Source organism: Danio aesculapii, chromosome 11 (assembly GCF_903798145.1).
Source record: "Danio aesculapii chromosome 11, fDanAes4.1, whole genome shotgun sequence".
Lineage (NCBI taxonomy): Eukaryota > Metazoa > Chordata > Actinopteri > Cypriniformes > Danionidae > Danio > Danio aesculapii.
Window position 1 is genome coordinate 20,805,748 of NC_079445.1, and position 13,679 is coordinate 20,819,426.

The 13,679-nt window shown below is 37.1% G+C and overlaps 1 protein-coding gene across 1 annotated transcript in view; it reads left to right on the forward strand.

Annotated features, from left to right (window-relative positions):
* Positions 1-317: 317 nt before the first annotated feature.
* The window catches only part of cdh4 (cadherin 4, type 1, R-cadherin (retinal)), a 435,394-nt gene continuing 422,032 nt past the window's right edge, over positions 318-13,679 (forward strand). The window contains exons 1-2 of the mRNA XM_056467830.1: positions 318-520; positions 3,257-3,368. Coding sequence (XP_056323805.1) covers positions 455-520; positions 3,257-3,368 — 178 coding nt within the window. The 5' untranslated portion in view covers positions 318-454. The remainder of the gene's footprint in view (positions 521-3,256; positions 3,369-13,679) is intronic.

A 13,679-nucleotide genomic window follows, 5' to 3' on the forward strand; every position in this document is an offset into this window, starting at 1 on the left:
AAGTAGATTACACATTTAATCGACTGACAGCCCTATCTGAAATATACCATTAAATTTAAAACCCTAAATGCATTAAATCTTAAATCAGGGTGTTTAGACTCCACATAAACAGCTTCAATAAATCGATTTGATCTTCAGTCTGTTAAAATCTAAAGCAGCCATTCAGATATGCAGATCGCGCCTAAAATGTGTCCGTTTAAGTGTCGAGCGTGCTGTAGTGCGTCTCAGTGTGTGTCTTTAAGTAGTACGCTGCGGTAGGAGGAGTTGTAGCGGTTGTGACGCCGCCAGCGGAGCCGTGGTGCTGAGCTGAACAGCGCCTGTCCACCTGCAGTAGGGCGCGAGACCGACCGGGACAATATTCTCTCGCATCGCTCAGCGGAACCTGCTACCGACAGCACATCTCACAGGAATTATCTGCACGTTTGTGAATAACAAACATCTGCCTCCTTCGCTGATGGCCAAAATGAAAACCGGCTGCGCGATTCTTGTGGCGTGTGCCTTAGTTGTGGGCACATCTTTGGTAAGACTAAATGTTTTATTTACAAACATTCCTGAAGTAATAGCCTACTACTTAAAATCAGATTCTAGTAAGCTGGTTATTTGGAAGAGTGCACTTGTGTTGGTCAGTTTATGTCGGGAGGCGACTTACTCAAAGAACAGTAGTGGTGCATCGAGCGCTTATATACTTTGTCTGTTTGGAAATCCAAAATTGCTGTCGTAGCACTTATATAATAGTCGCGTTTTCTGTCAAATAACGTCCCAACTAGTAAATCAGTTTGTGGTGAACACTAGTCGTCTATCTGTAAGCTGCAGTGGCTTGCAGCTGCACTTTTAACACACATTGCAGAGGATGCGGCGATGCCTGTGGTGTGTCTGCGAGTAATAGTGCTGCTCTGTCCTTACCGGAGGAAGATGCGAATATGCAAATCGATTTAATATTAATATGCATGCTAAGGAATATTCATGATCCTATTCTTAACATCAGGGATGATTTAACTTGTAAGATTGCTTTAGAGTCAGCGATGCACATTTTCTCTCTCTCTGTCTCCAGAAACAATACAAGTAGGAGAAGCCCTGTACATGAAATCTGAAAGGTGCTGGAGTGTTAAGTAAATATAAGTTCTGCAAATAAGACACATATTGCTGTTGAACGTGGTGGATATTGACATTCACTTTGATGACTCATTCAGAATAAAAATCTATCCAGCTGGGGGTGAAATGTAGCTATAGAGATGCATTCACATGGTGGGCAGAGGCAGCGTTGCTTTAGAAAGTAACCATCTCACAGCCCTCTGACTAATGTGATCTGTAGGGATGCTTTGACAGAGACTGTTCCTCCGTGGATATATGAAAGAGCTTAGTGCGTCGTTTCTTTGTTGTCTTGATATTTCAGGTTCAGAGTTGTCTGGGAGGGAAAAAAAATGTAGGGAGAGGAAAAGATAGAGACCCTTAAAGGCAACCTCTCATTTCGTTTTAGACACATCCGAGGCCTGAGCTTGAACCCTAGATCGCTTTAGAAAAGCCCACCATACTGAGACTGGGATAACCTGAATATGACCCACCATCTAATTATGCTAAATCTCCGTGGTGAGCACTATCCATTGATGCATACACACACATTCTCTCTCTTACTTACACACACACACACACACACACACGCACACACACACTAGGTCACTCTCCTAAAATAGATGCCACTGTAATGGGCACAATTTCTCCACTGATTTACATGGCAGAACTCCAGCACAACCTTCTTTCCTCTGCACTTCCTGTTTTCCGTCGCATCCCCGTTTTCACCCTCAGTTTATTTTAATCATCAAACAGGCTCGTTTAGCTCTTGTTAAATTTTTAGAGAAGCTCTTGATGTTTTCACTTTTTTTGAAAGCCACCATTAAAACCATGCAGGCATTCTGAATGGGAATTAAATCACAGATTTGCTGCCTTTGATTTAGAATTTGTCAATTTGCATATTTGCATAGAAATATTGAATATTCAAACACTCTACTGGATTACAGCAGAGCAGGGATTCGCAACATGCACTCCGGAGGGTATTTAACCAGGTTATAGGGGTACTTACTGTATAGGGTATATGATAATGACTGTATAATGAATGTATAGCTAACTTTATTTGAAATGTTTACATAATTTACAGATAATTATTTAACTAATTTTAATATATATATAAATATATATATATTTAATAAATATATATATATATATATATATATATATATATATATATATATATATATATATATATATATATATATATATATTTCTCACAATAATTTTAAGAATCAAAGAAAATTAATTCTAAAAAGTTAACATAATATAACAAATATGTTAACATATGTTTAGTAATGTTATTTACAATAAACTGACAATGAGAACACTTTGAAAGATTTATTTTTATGTACTTACAGCATTTGCTAATGCATTTTTTAAATCAACAGTTGTATATGTTATTATTAGTTAAATGACCTGAGGTAAACGAACTAGCAATCAACAGTTGTATAATTTGTTAACTAAAATGGACAAAGATATCAGTAAATACTGCACACATTGTCATATTAAATGCTCATTAATGTTAGTTAATGCATTCACTTACATTAACTAATGGAACCTTATTATACTGCAAAGTGTTAAAGTTATAAAATTTTATTCACATGTATCTATAAAATGGCAAAAATCAAGTTACGTGTTTTTGATTTAATGAAAAAAGTTACTTGAACCTCACTGAAAGTTATGTAGATGGTACAGTACATAAGGCAAAAGCAACTCTTCCATCTAGGTAGGTGTCATAAGCATATAGGCATAATCATGAAGAGCTACAGTTGGTGCAGGTTTGCTTTAATAAATTCTCAAAGCCAGTGTCTCCTACTGATCACAATCAATATGCATATTATTCAGCTTTAGTTTGACTATTAGACAAACCTTGGCTTGATGATTAAAAACATAAATAAATAATAAAAAAAAAGGAAATAAATGCATAATCTGAATTTAATGAATAGTTCGTTGACCCAGCTGAAAGTGACGTAGATGGTACAGTACATAAGGCTTGGAGCACTATAGAATAGTTATTCATCCCTGACAGTAAAATTGTGGCATCCCTGCTCTGTGATTTTGCCTCCTGTAGGTATTTATATCTGTTTCGATAACCGTGAATAATAACCACAGCCCTGTGGTCACAAATCAATTTGCCTAACCACTTCCCCTCTCTAGTGTCTTCATAGCCAATAATGTCTGTCTTTCTCAGGGGAGTCACTGGAACGCTCAGACGGTTGCTCCATGCAGACCAGGCTTCTCCCAGAGCTTCTACACCGTATTTGTCCCCAGGGTTGTGCTGCAAGGCCTGAACATCCACAAAGGTAAGAGCTTGCAGTGCATTGCACAATTCGGTGCTGGTTTATATGTGTGCGTGTTAATCTCAGTGGAGGTTTAGCAACAGGTTTGTGGGTGAACACAAATGCTCGTGTATCACTTCCTCTCCCTTTTTCTGTGTGTGTAGGCTAAATGCAATATGTTGAATATCACTTCAGCTTGATTTTTGCTTTTTTTGGAGAAAATGCACAGTGGTTTTCACCTTTTCAGTAATTTAGTAGTTGTGCTTACTGTAAGATCCCTCAAAATGTGTTGGAACCAGTTTCAGCCGGCTTCAAAAGAAAAGCACAGTGCGGAATAACAAGCACAAATAAACGGTTTAAAAAGGAGGAGCGGAGATGCAGATATGCCGGCGTGCGGAATGTTGATAGTACACGCAGGACCAGTAATGCAATTAGAACACGTTTAAAACACACAATGCTTCTCCAATGCAATTTTCAAGGTCTGCGAAACGTCAGGTGATGCATTTAAAGACTCACATCCACGACGTGCCAAAAGCTACGCTTCCATCTAGGTGGGTGTCATAAGCGTATATGCATTCCTAATCATCAAGAGCTACAGTTGGCGCACGTCTGCTTTAATAAAATTCTCAAAGCCAGTGTCTCCTACTGATCACAATCAATATGCATATTATTCAGCTTTAGTTTGACTATCAGACAAACCTTGGCTGGATAATTAAAAACATAAATAAATAAAAAACGGGAAGAAACCCATAATCTGAATTTAATGGATAGTTCAGTGGCCCGGCTGGCTACAGAAGCCTCATTTAAATCTTCTGTTCAGCTCCCGCTGGGTGTTTTTGCCGCTTTGAGCCTTAAGCTTTTGCTTTTTTTTTCTGTCGCTCCCCCTCTGTCCTGCGTGTAATACAGTTCCTCTATTCTTTTCCACTTCTTTTCAGCAAGATTTCAGCCGTCCTTTTATTCCGTCGCTTTTCATTGCCATTGTGCGTGCATGTGTGTGCGTTATGCAAGGATATGCTTTATCTGTGGAATTTGTTTTGCTGTTGTGGAAGGAGAAAAGATGTCGTGGGGAAAATTGGACTTGCAGAAACAAATCATGCAAGAAAATGGCACATTGATTCGATCAATTACCTGTTTTTTTTTCCTTCTCCCACTGCATTCAAACTTTGATTGAGTAGAACTGTTATCGGAGTAATCAATGGTTTTATTCACATGGACGTGGTTGTTTAAAGGGAGATGTATTTGTTGTTTTAAGGATAACTGCAACTTTTACATCAGTATAGAAACTCTTTAGAAAACTCTATAGAAACGCTATTGAAAATCTTTGTGGTAATTGCAGAAATTGAGGTGCGTTCACACTTGTGAATGGATTCTGATGTGATTGCTCTTTTAATGCTGCTGATTGTGTGTGAATGCTGGCATCTGAACACTGGGAAGTTGGTCCTTGTTCTGCTTCCAGATGAATTGGTGCTGTTCTACTGAAATATGACGCAACACAGAAAAAAAGTACTTCTAAATGAAACCAAAATGAGGCATGATGTCTTGACAAAAGCTCTACTTGAATGTGTCTGATTATGAAACATTTGTGATTCCACGTATTGATTTGGACCAGACTAACATGTCCATGTTTATTACAGTGAGGGGTCTGTCTGGGCATTCCAGAGTCAATAATAAAAATTTTAATAACAATAATTGGTCATTTTGGTTGCCTTAGTTTTATTACATCACTTGTGCTTTTTAATTTTATTTATTTGTAGTAAAACCAAAGTTTATTTTTTTATGTAAGAGTAGAATGTGATGTGAATTTGGTCACCACAGTAGTTTCAATATTACTTTATGTTCCCTATTTACGTTGTGCATACAGGTAACAGATGCGCATTTACATTATTGCAGTAATTTGTTTATCCACCAGGCGGCTTCTTGAGGGTGTTTAGGTGTTATCAAAGTAAACTTTGGGATTTAGACTCTCGATGGTAGTTAACATTGCCTAAAACACCCCAAGGCGAACAAACTGCAGATTTGGATGGGATTAAACACACAAAATATGTATGTTAAATGCGTTTTTTTTACGGACACCATGAAAAACAAACCCATAAAATAGTGTTAAAGTTTAAGCTTTACCCATTACACTACAGGTGTTGGAATTGCATCAGGGATTCATGGCACTGTTTCAACTCCTATATACATCTTATAGACTTTTTAATGAGTTACCATGTGATAAACATATTTAAATATATCATATGTACACACAAGCGTGTTCAGCCACAGCACAGAGATGTTTTGGATCATAAAAGCCTTGTTTTTTGGTCACACTGTATTGTAATGATCCTATTCTCACTCTTATCAAACAATTAACTATGGGTTTTAGCTCATTAAACTCCTATTTGTGTGGTTATTGATAGTTATTAAAGTAGTAGTTGGGTTTAGTTATTGGGTAGGGTTAGCAATTTAGAATAAGATCATGCAGAATATGCACACTATGAGTATTAATAAACATTCAAAATCACAATAGTAAGAAGTTAATTTAGGCCCACGTGGAAACTGTGCACGCAGAAATTTTCAGATTTCAGCAAATTTATAGCTTGTCATTGAGTCTATTTATTTACTTATACAAATGTGTGTAAATATATATTTTTTATATTAATTGGAGTGATGTTATAGGCTGTTTTCACATGACGTCATTGATAACGCGCAAAATTCAGATGACGGGCAGGAAGTGATTCTTCTGCATAGGAAACGCTATCAGAACATCAAAATGTTTCTGTTTTATGTTGTTTATAAATGTTTATCAGCCAAAATAAGAAATGCTGAACAGCTTTTATAGAATTACAAAAGTTTTTGCTCATAAAGGGAAGAAAGTTTAAGAAACTGACTGAAAAACGGAGGAAAAGGTGGCATAAACATTGAAAATAAACATTTTTTCAATACATTCATGTGTACAAACTTTTTTGGACGTGATAATTCTTCTGACAGCACCAATAAACATTATATACAGGCCTAGCTATGTGTATAAATATGTTAATGTGTTATATAAAAATCAGAAACAAACAAAATCCAGACGAACATAAATAACGACTCTGCCATGTAATTGCTGTAATGAAATGTCCGTCTTGTTTTGCAATAATCCATGTCTTTACTGGCCTTTCGGCGGAATAAACAACCGTAACGTGAAAATCGAGATGCACAGCAGTGGTGAATGTGGTGTAAGTTCATCGACAGAACAAAAAAAAATGCAACCCTTGCGACAAAACTAGACGGTTATTATTGTGGAGCACTTTTCCCCCTTACATAAATAAATAAATAATAATGTAGACTATGCGTCCATGCTTTTGTATGCTTTCATCTGTTATTTCATGATGTCTGGAAGATATCCGCATAGGGAACAAACTATAGTAATTTATAATAAACATGTTTTTAAACCACATAGTAAAGTGTATAATGTGTAATAATTAACTCTGTTAATGAATGATACAGAATACTGTAGGATAGTAAACTGATAAACTGTAATAAATACTGTAACATTAGTGTAAACTGTGGTGCATTGTGATTATAGCGTAGAAAACTGAAGCCTATTGAATAATTTGTTTATTATTGCAGTTGTGTCATACCACGGCAACAATATAATTACTACGACAGTTTAATTCAAGTAATTATCTATACAGAAGTATGATTCCAAACACTAAAGTATTTACTATAAAATTTTTATTGTAACGTAATTAGACAGTAAATACCGCCTCGATGACATGCAAATATATATTAGTTCAGTAGAAAACTCGGCCCTCTTCATGATATAAGGATCTTGCCCGACATATGTGGTTATTTTCTATTTATATATCCCTTGAAATATGATATAAATCGCAAAAAATACAGACTTTCCTCTGTCTCTCATTCAGTTTTTTACTTCCTGCCCTCCATCTGAATTTCATGCATCATCACTGGAATATGACTGGAAAACAACCTATCGACTAATATGCAAATCTTTATATTTAAAATACATTTTGTAAAACAATTATTTCTGTGTTTTAGTAGATATATTATATGAGAGATTTACTTTGTTTACCAAACAAATTGAACTAATTGGATTTGTATTTTACACCTTAAATAAAAGTTAAAGTTTGGTTACTATATTCTGCCAAAAATTCTTCTCAGAAATAGCAAACAAAAAAATCTGTCTGCCTCGAGTTACAGTAAGCCACAAGTTTCAGTAAGGGTGTGAATTACAGGAGGGTTTGGGCGAGTCTTATCCCCCTAATTAACACTTGATCCCCCCTGAAGAGCATAATAAAAATAATGAATGAGGGGGGATGGTGGGTCTGCCCTTTAATAGTTAAGGAATAGCTTGTCTGATCTGTATCTTAAATATATATACGAATTAAATAATAGATACCGTAAATATACATTTGACCATCCCTATAATGGTTCATGACCTCAACCCCCCCTGATTGTCAATATGTAATTCGCACCCTGGTAATAGTGATAATAGTGAGCGTTTGTTTTAGTGTTGTATTTTTAGGTTCGGTTTTTAAAAATGACAGTGTGAATGCTAAAACAAGCCAGGACTAAATGTATAAAAAATGCAAACACACCTTAAATCTTCTGTTTACCGTAGTTCCAAGAACAGATTGTTTTGACTGCAGCTTGTGAAGGTGTTGAGGGAACATTGTCAGCCATTGACATATCAGATGCGCTTGTTACACAGCACGCCGTTGGAGTGTTGGCGCGCGTGTCCAAGCACTCGCACATGAGTCAATCATTTTGTTTACTCGCGGATTTGGATATGAGCATTTTGCTGCGATTGACTCTGTGCCCACAATATCCACCGGCGCTCAAGCAACCACCTTTCCTTCAATATCCAATAGTGCACTCTTCATTTCAAAAACATGCTTACCCCAGCACAACTTGGCACTTGGGTGTATATCGTCAGGCTGCAGTATGAGCTCTTATATGGAGAGTGATTAATGTACAGTCACCGGCCGGGGGGGAAGGGTGATGTGTTCAGAGGAGCCGTAGTAATCGGGGAGTGGGGTCGCCTCACAGGGACGTTAATGATAACAGCCTTGTGTAACCCAGAACCGTCAAAGGGGAGAGTAATGGGTGAGTCGGTTTGCTCAAGTCGAGAAAAGCCAGCGTCAATTTAGCCGTAATTGTAAACACTGCTCTGACACCATGCGAATGCTAATGGCGAGCTGGGAATTCTCAGGAGCGCGGTGTGGTCTGAGACTTGAACTCGGCGGTGGATTTGAGAGTAGAAAGTTCCGCTTGACTTGCCTCCATAACTGTTTAATATGGCTGCGGTGCACTGGGGTGAGAGTGAGCGATTCATCTCAGTTCTCTAGGTACTGCTTAGCATTGGTCTCTAAAGCCTGGCCATCCAAACAGAATCAGATATGACTGCTCTTTCATGGCCAGGGCAGTCGGGGTTTGTGCCAGCTGTCCGCTAGTCTCGCAGCTGCCTGCGATGCAATTTGCTGATTCCGTTTAATTACACCGCTAGCTTGTTGTGTTTATTTTCTCTTCATTTACGAAGGTGTTTGTTCGCGCCGGGCTTTTAATTATAGCAAAGTTCAGGTATTATGACAACAGCGGTGCATCCATACCTATTATCCTCTAATCCTCGTCATCACTTTTATTGTACTTCTAAGGATAACGAGCCTATTAAAGGCACGGCCCCTTGAATGAAGTCGAAGTCGGAGTGGTTATAATTCAACCATCCAACATTTCTAATATCTTTACACAGTAAAAACAGACAGCGTGAGTCCCTTCAGGCGCTCTGCCTCACTAGATGTGATTCATCTTCACTCAGCATGTGAAAAGATTCATCATTTATGCTGACAAAATATAAATGCCAGGGTTGTCACATATTCAGCTGGCCTCGGGAGCATATGAAAGGCACCCGCACGGCCACAGTAAATAGGTATGGTAAGCATTTGTGTTTTACATGATTGGATTCCAGATCCTAAATGGTAAGTTTCGTGCTGCGTGCAACGTTGACTGATGATGCGATCATTTAGTATGGCTCGTTACGGCGGTGGGAAGTCTAGCTCAGGAGAAAATGATGTTTTATGAGCTTTTATTGTGTTACGTCATGTCTTCCGGCGTTTATGCAAACATTTATAGACGTATAAACTCATGCATAAATTCTGTGTTTTCATGCATGGGAGGACATGCTGAAAATAGGAGATTGTAAGTCTTTAGTATGGAGAGAAATTCTCACTTTTGCTTATTAACTAGTTGCTTATTAGCTTGAACATAGCTTGAACATGTTTATTAGTACTTATGACTGTTTATTAGTACTTATAAAGCACATCTTAATGCATTATTCTGCATGAGCATATTCTACATTTTAAAAGAAAGAGGGGTATTTGAGCAAATTTGTTACAGTGATTGCGTGTACAAAAGCTCATGTCATCAACAGTAAATGTTGCTGTCATAGTAACACCATACTGTATAATAAGGTTCAACGTGTTATTAATAGTAATTAGTCAATGGCATTGTACAGAATAAATCCTAATGGGGTATATACAAATTCTGTCTATTTCTACATATTTGATATTTAGTTTGGTATCTTCACACAGATATTTGACTGATAATTTTAATAATAATAATAATAATAATAATAATAATAATATTCATTCATTCATTCATTTTCCTTTGGGTTAGTTCCTTATTTATCATGGGTTGCCACAGCGGAATTAACCACCAACTATTCTGGCATATGTTTTACACATTGAATGCCTTTCCAGCTGCAGCCCAATACTGGGAAACACCCATCTTGCATTCACACACCCACACATAGTGTACACTATATACAATTTAGTTTATCAAATTCACCAATAACATATGTCTTTGGACTGAAGCGGAAACCCGGATGAAACCCACACGAACAAGGGGAGAACATGCAAACTCCACACAGAAATGTCAACTGGCCCAGCTGGGACTCGAACTAGCGATTCTCTTGCTGTCTACATCTGTAATGCTCAGCCAGGTTGCATTTATTTTGAAAAAATGTAAGTAAATAAATTAATTTAAATAACTAAATAAACAAATACATAAAATAATATTTTTACTTGTATTTGTAACTGTTTTCTATTTCAAGGCATTTTTTACAATGCAATATACTGCATAATGGTAAAGCTGTAATTTTAGCAACTATTACAGTCCTTCATTGTCACACAATTCAGAAATCATTCTAATATGTAGATTTTTTTGCCCAAGAAGAATTTATAAATTTAGAATACACTAAAGCTGGTTTTACTTTGGATTGTCTTACTGATACGCATGCATTTGTACTACTATTTGTAAGAACAGAGGGCAACTCAGGACAACTGTTATGACGAAACGACTGTGAAGAAGAAATAAATGCATGAAGTTGCTAAATAAATGCATTTGATTATATCTGAAATGAATAGGTCAGTGGAGGATATTTATAAAAAATGTTTGCTTTTAGTACAGTAGTGTAAATTAATCATTATATATATCCAAGTTAACTACATACTTAATGCAAAATTACAATAAAATTGAAAACCTGCACAAAATACATGCATTGTTTTTCCTCAAAGCTTAAACAAAAACTTCACATAAAGCAGTTATTGTGGAATTATAAAGATATGCACATGCATATTCATCTGGCTCAGCTAAAATGAGGACTTCCGCCAACAAGACATGGGATGATAACTGGTTTCAAAGTTTACCACGGTTTGGAAAAGTTTTAAAACCGCAAAAAAATTTCCGTTATACCGTTCCTAAGATATATGTATGTTTTTGTTTTTTACGACTATTTAATTTAGTTTTTTTGTGCAACAGTATCTCCAGCAAAAGGACCCTCCAAATTAAAAGCTACTGGTCAGCCCACGATTCAGCCAACATCTGAAAAACAAGTCGCTTATACACCAACATCCAACATGCTATAGACCTGAACAGTGCAGTGTGTTTATTTACATGTATATCCAAAGAAAAGAAAGATATCCAAAGACGCCTTTTCAAGTAGTAAAGAAATCTGTGTTTTTGAAACTAATGAAGATCAGAAGTCAATTATTTATTTCAATTATTTAACCTGATAAATTTTAAATAAGTCAAAGTCAAATATATTTTGAATGTGGGCGACGCAGTGGCGCAGCAGGTAGTGCTGTCGCCTCACAGCAAGAACGTCGCTGGTTTGAGTCTCGGCTGGGTCAGTTGGTATTTCTGTGTGGAGTTTGCATGTTCTCTCTGCATACGTGTGGGTTTCCTCCGGGTGCTCCGGTTTCCCCCACAGTACAAAGACATGCGGTACAGGTGAATTGGGTAGGCTAAATTGTCCGTAGTGTATGAGTGTGTATGGATGGGCATCTGCTGCGTAAAACATATGCTGGATAGGTTGGCGGTTCACTCCGCTGTGGCGACCCCGGATTAATGAAGGGACTAAGCTGAAAAGAAAATGAATGAATGAATTAATATTTTAAATGTTTCTTAAAATAAAATATATTGTGTTCAATGGGGAACAAAGTTGTTGTTTTTACCCAGATATTTTAAAAAAGAAATATATTAGAGCAGAAAACACAATATTGTGTTATAGTGAAACCTTGATATTTTTATCCAAAGTTATCACACCATCAGAATCTTATACCGGCCCATGCCTACCGCCAACGCCACAGGTACTATATTTATATGGACATCAGTAATCTAAATATTTGCATTTATCAAAATAAGGCAATAATATGATTGAGGTGTTTATGTGAGTTTAGAATAGTTTTTAGAATGTTCCTTTCATGTTTCAGTTGTACGTGTTATAGTACATAGATCCATTAACATCCTTACGTCATCACACTATCCAATGTTTCCTCTGGAGTTTAATATAATATCAAGTGTTTCTTTTTTAATTATTTAATTTTTCAACTTCAACTGCAGTTCGGCAGTTTTACTTTAATTCAGCAGCATTTCATTCATTCCCCCGTGACAAACTCTGAGGTATTGCATGCGAATATGAAGTAAGGACTGGTGGGACAGTGTTGTTTTAATGGAATTTGATACCGCAAGCCGAATTGAAAGAAAACTTCTGCATTTCCCAGACAGCACAAAAGTGTATTCAGTGATGATAAGTCTACAGGAGTTCACTGTGTGTGTGCACTTAGAGGTGTGGGTGTCTGTGCTCCTTTACTGGCTTGGTTGGTGCAGAGAATAGTATCAAACAGCTGTGTGTAGAGTACATGGACTACCCTGCCTCAAAATGTGATGAAAAGTCCTACACAATGATAATAGTCCAAATAATGTGTTTACATGCCTGTACTGAACTTCAGTAATGTGAGTAAAATAGTAGTACTTCACATGTCTTAATTCGATTGTGTTTAAAACGACTATGACTTTAGTCAGATTAATGTCCTAAAAATGTTTGTTTACATGTCTATAATGTAATGTAATGTGTGTATTTATATAGCGCATTTATTCTGTGTGGCCATACACCCAAAGCGCTTCACAATCATGACCCCGCGTTGTGACGGCAGCCACAGGACAATGGTGCCAGTGCACTCACCACACACCAGCTATTGGTGGGGGAGAGACAGTGATAGAGCCAATTCAGTGGATGGGGATGATTGGGAGGCCATGATGGTAAGGGCCGAGAGGGAATTTGCCCAGGACACAGAGGTTACACGCCGACTCTTTATGAGAAGTGCCATGGGATTTTTAATGTCCACAGAGAGTCAGGGCTGGTAGACTCATAATTTGCATCTTTTCTTAATTACTGGTGTCCATGTAAACATACTCATTGACATCATATTTGACGTGTGCACCAAAGCAAACCTGCCTTTTTGCTGCTTTATACATTTATTAAAAAAGTTAATCATTTTTAAGCATTTTTGATGAACAGACATTTCAGAAGAGCAGTGTTAACTAAGAACAATTCTGTAATTTACTATGAAATTATTAATTAAGCATACCTTGCTGCATACAATTTACTTATTTAATATAAATAAACCCCGAATATCATCAGATGACCAGATATTTAGATTTACGTAAAAAACAAACAATACAGAGAATCATGCACAACATCCAAAACATTTATACAAGCATAGAATGTCCATAAAAACGAACAGAGCATTTGAGTGTGGGCCTTTTTCAAAGCAGAACCCCACCTGGGACAGATAAACCATGAAAACGGATATTCCACTGATTGCACATTGTAGTGTAAACCATCATCTCGACCTAAGAGCAGGATCAGGCACTTTGAAGCCAAAGACAGAGAGATGGAAATGGGGGAAGAGGAGGAGGAGGACAGGTAGACTCTCGCAATTTGATTTGAGTCGCACTTACCCCTAAATGCTGCTCTGAAAGGATCCTGTCAGAATGTGTTGAAGGGAACAG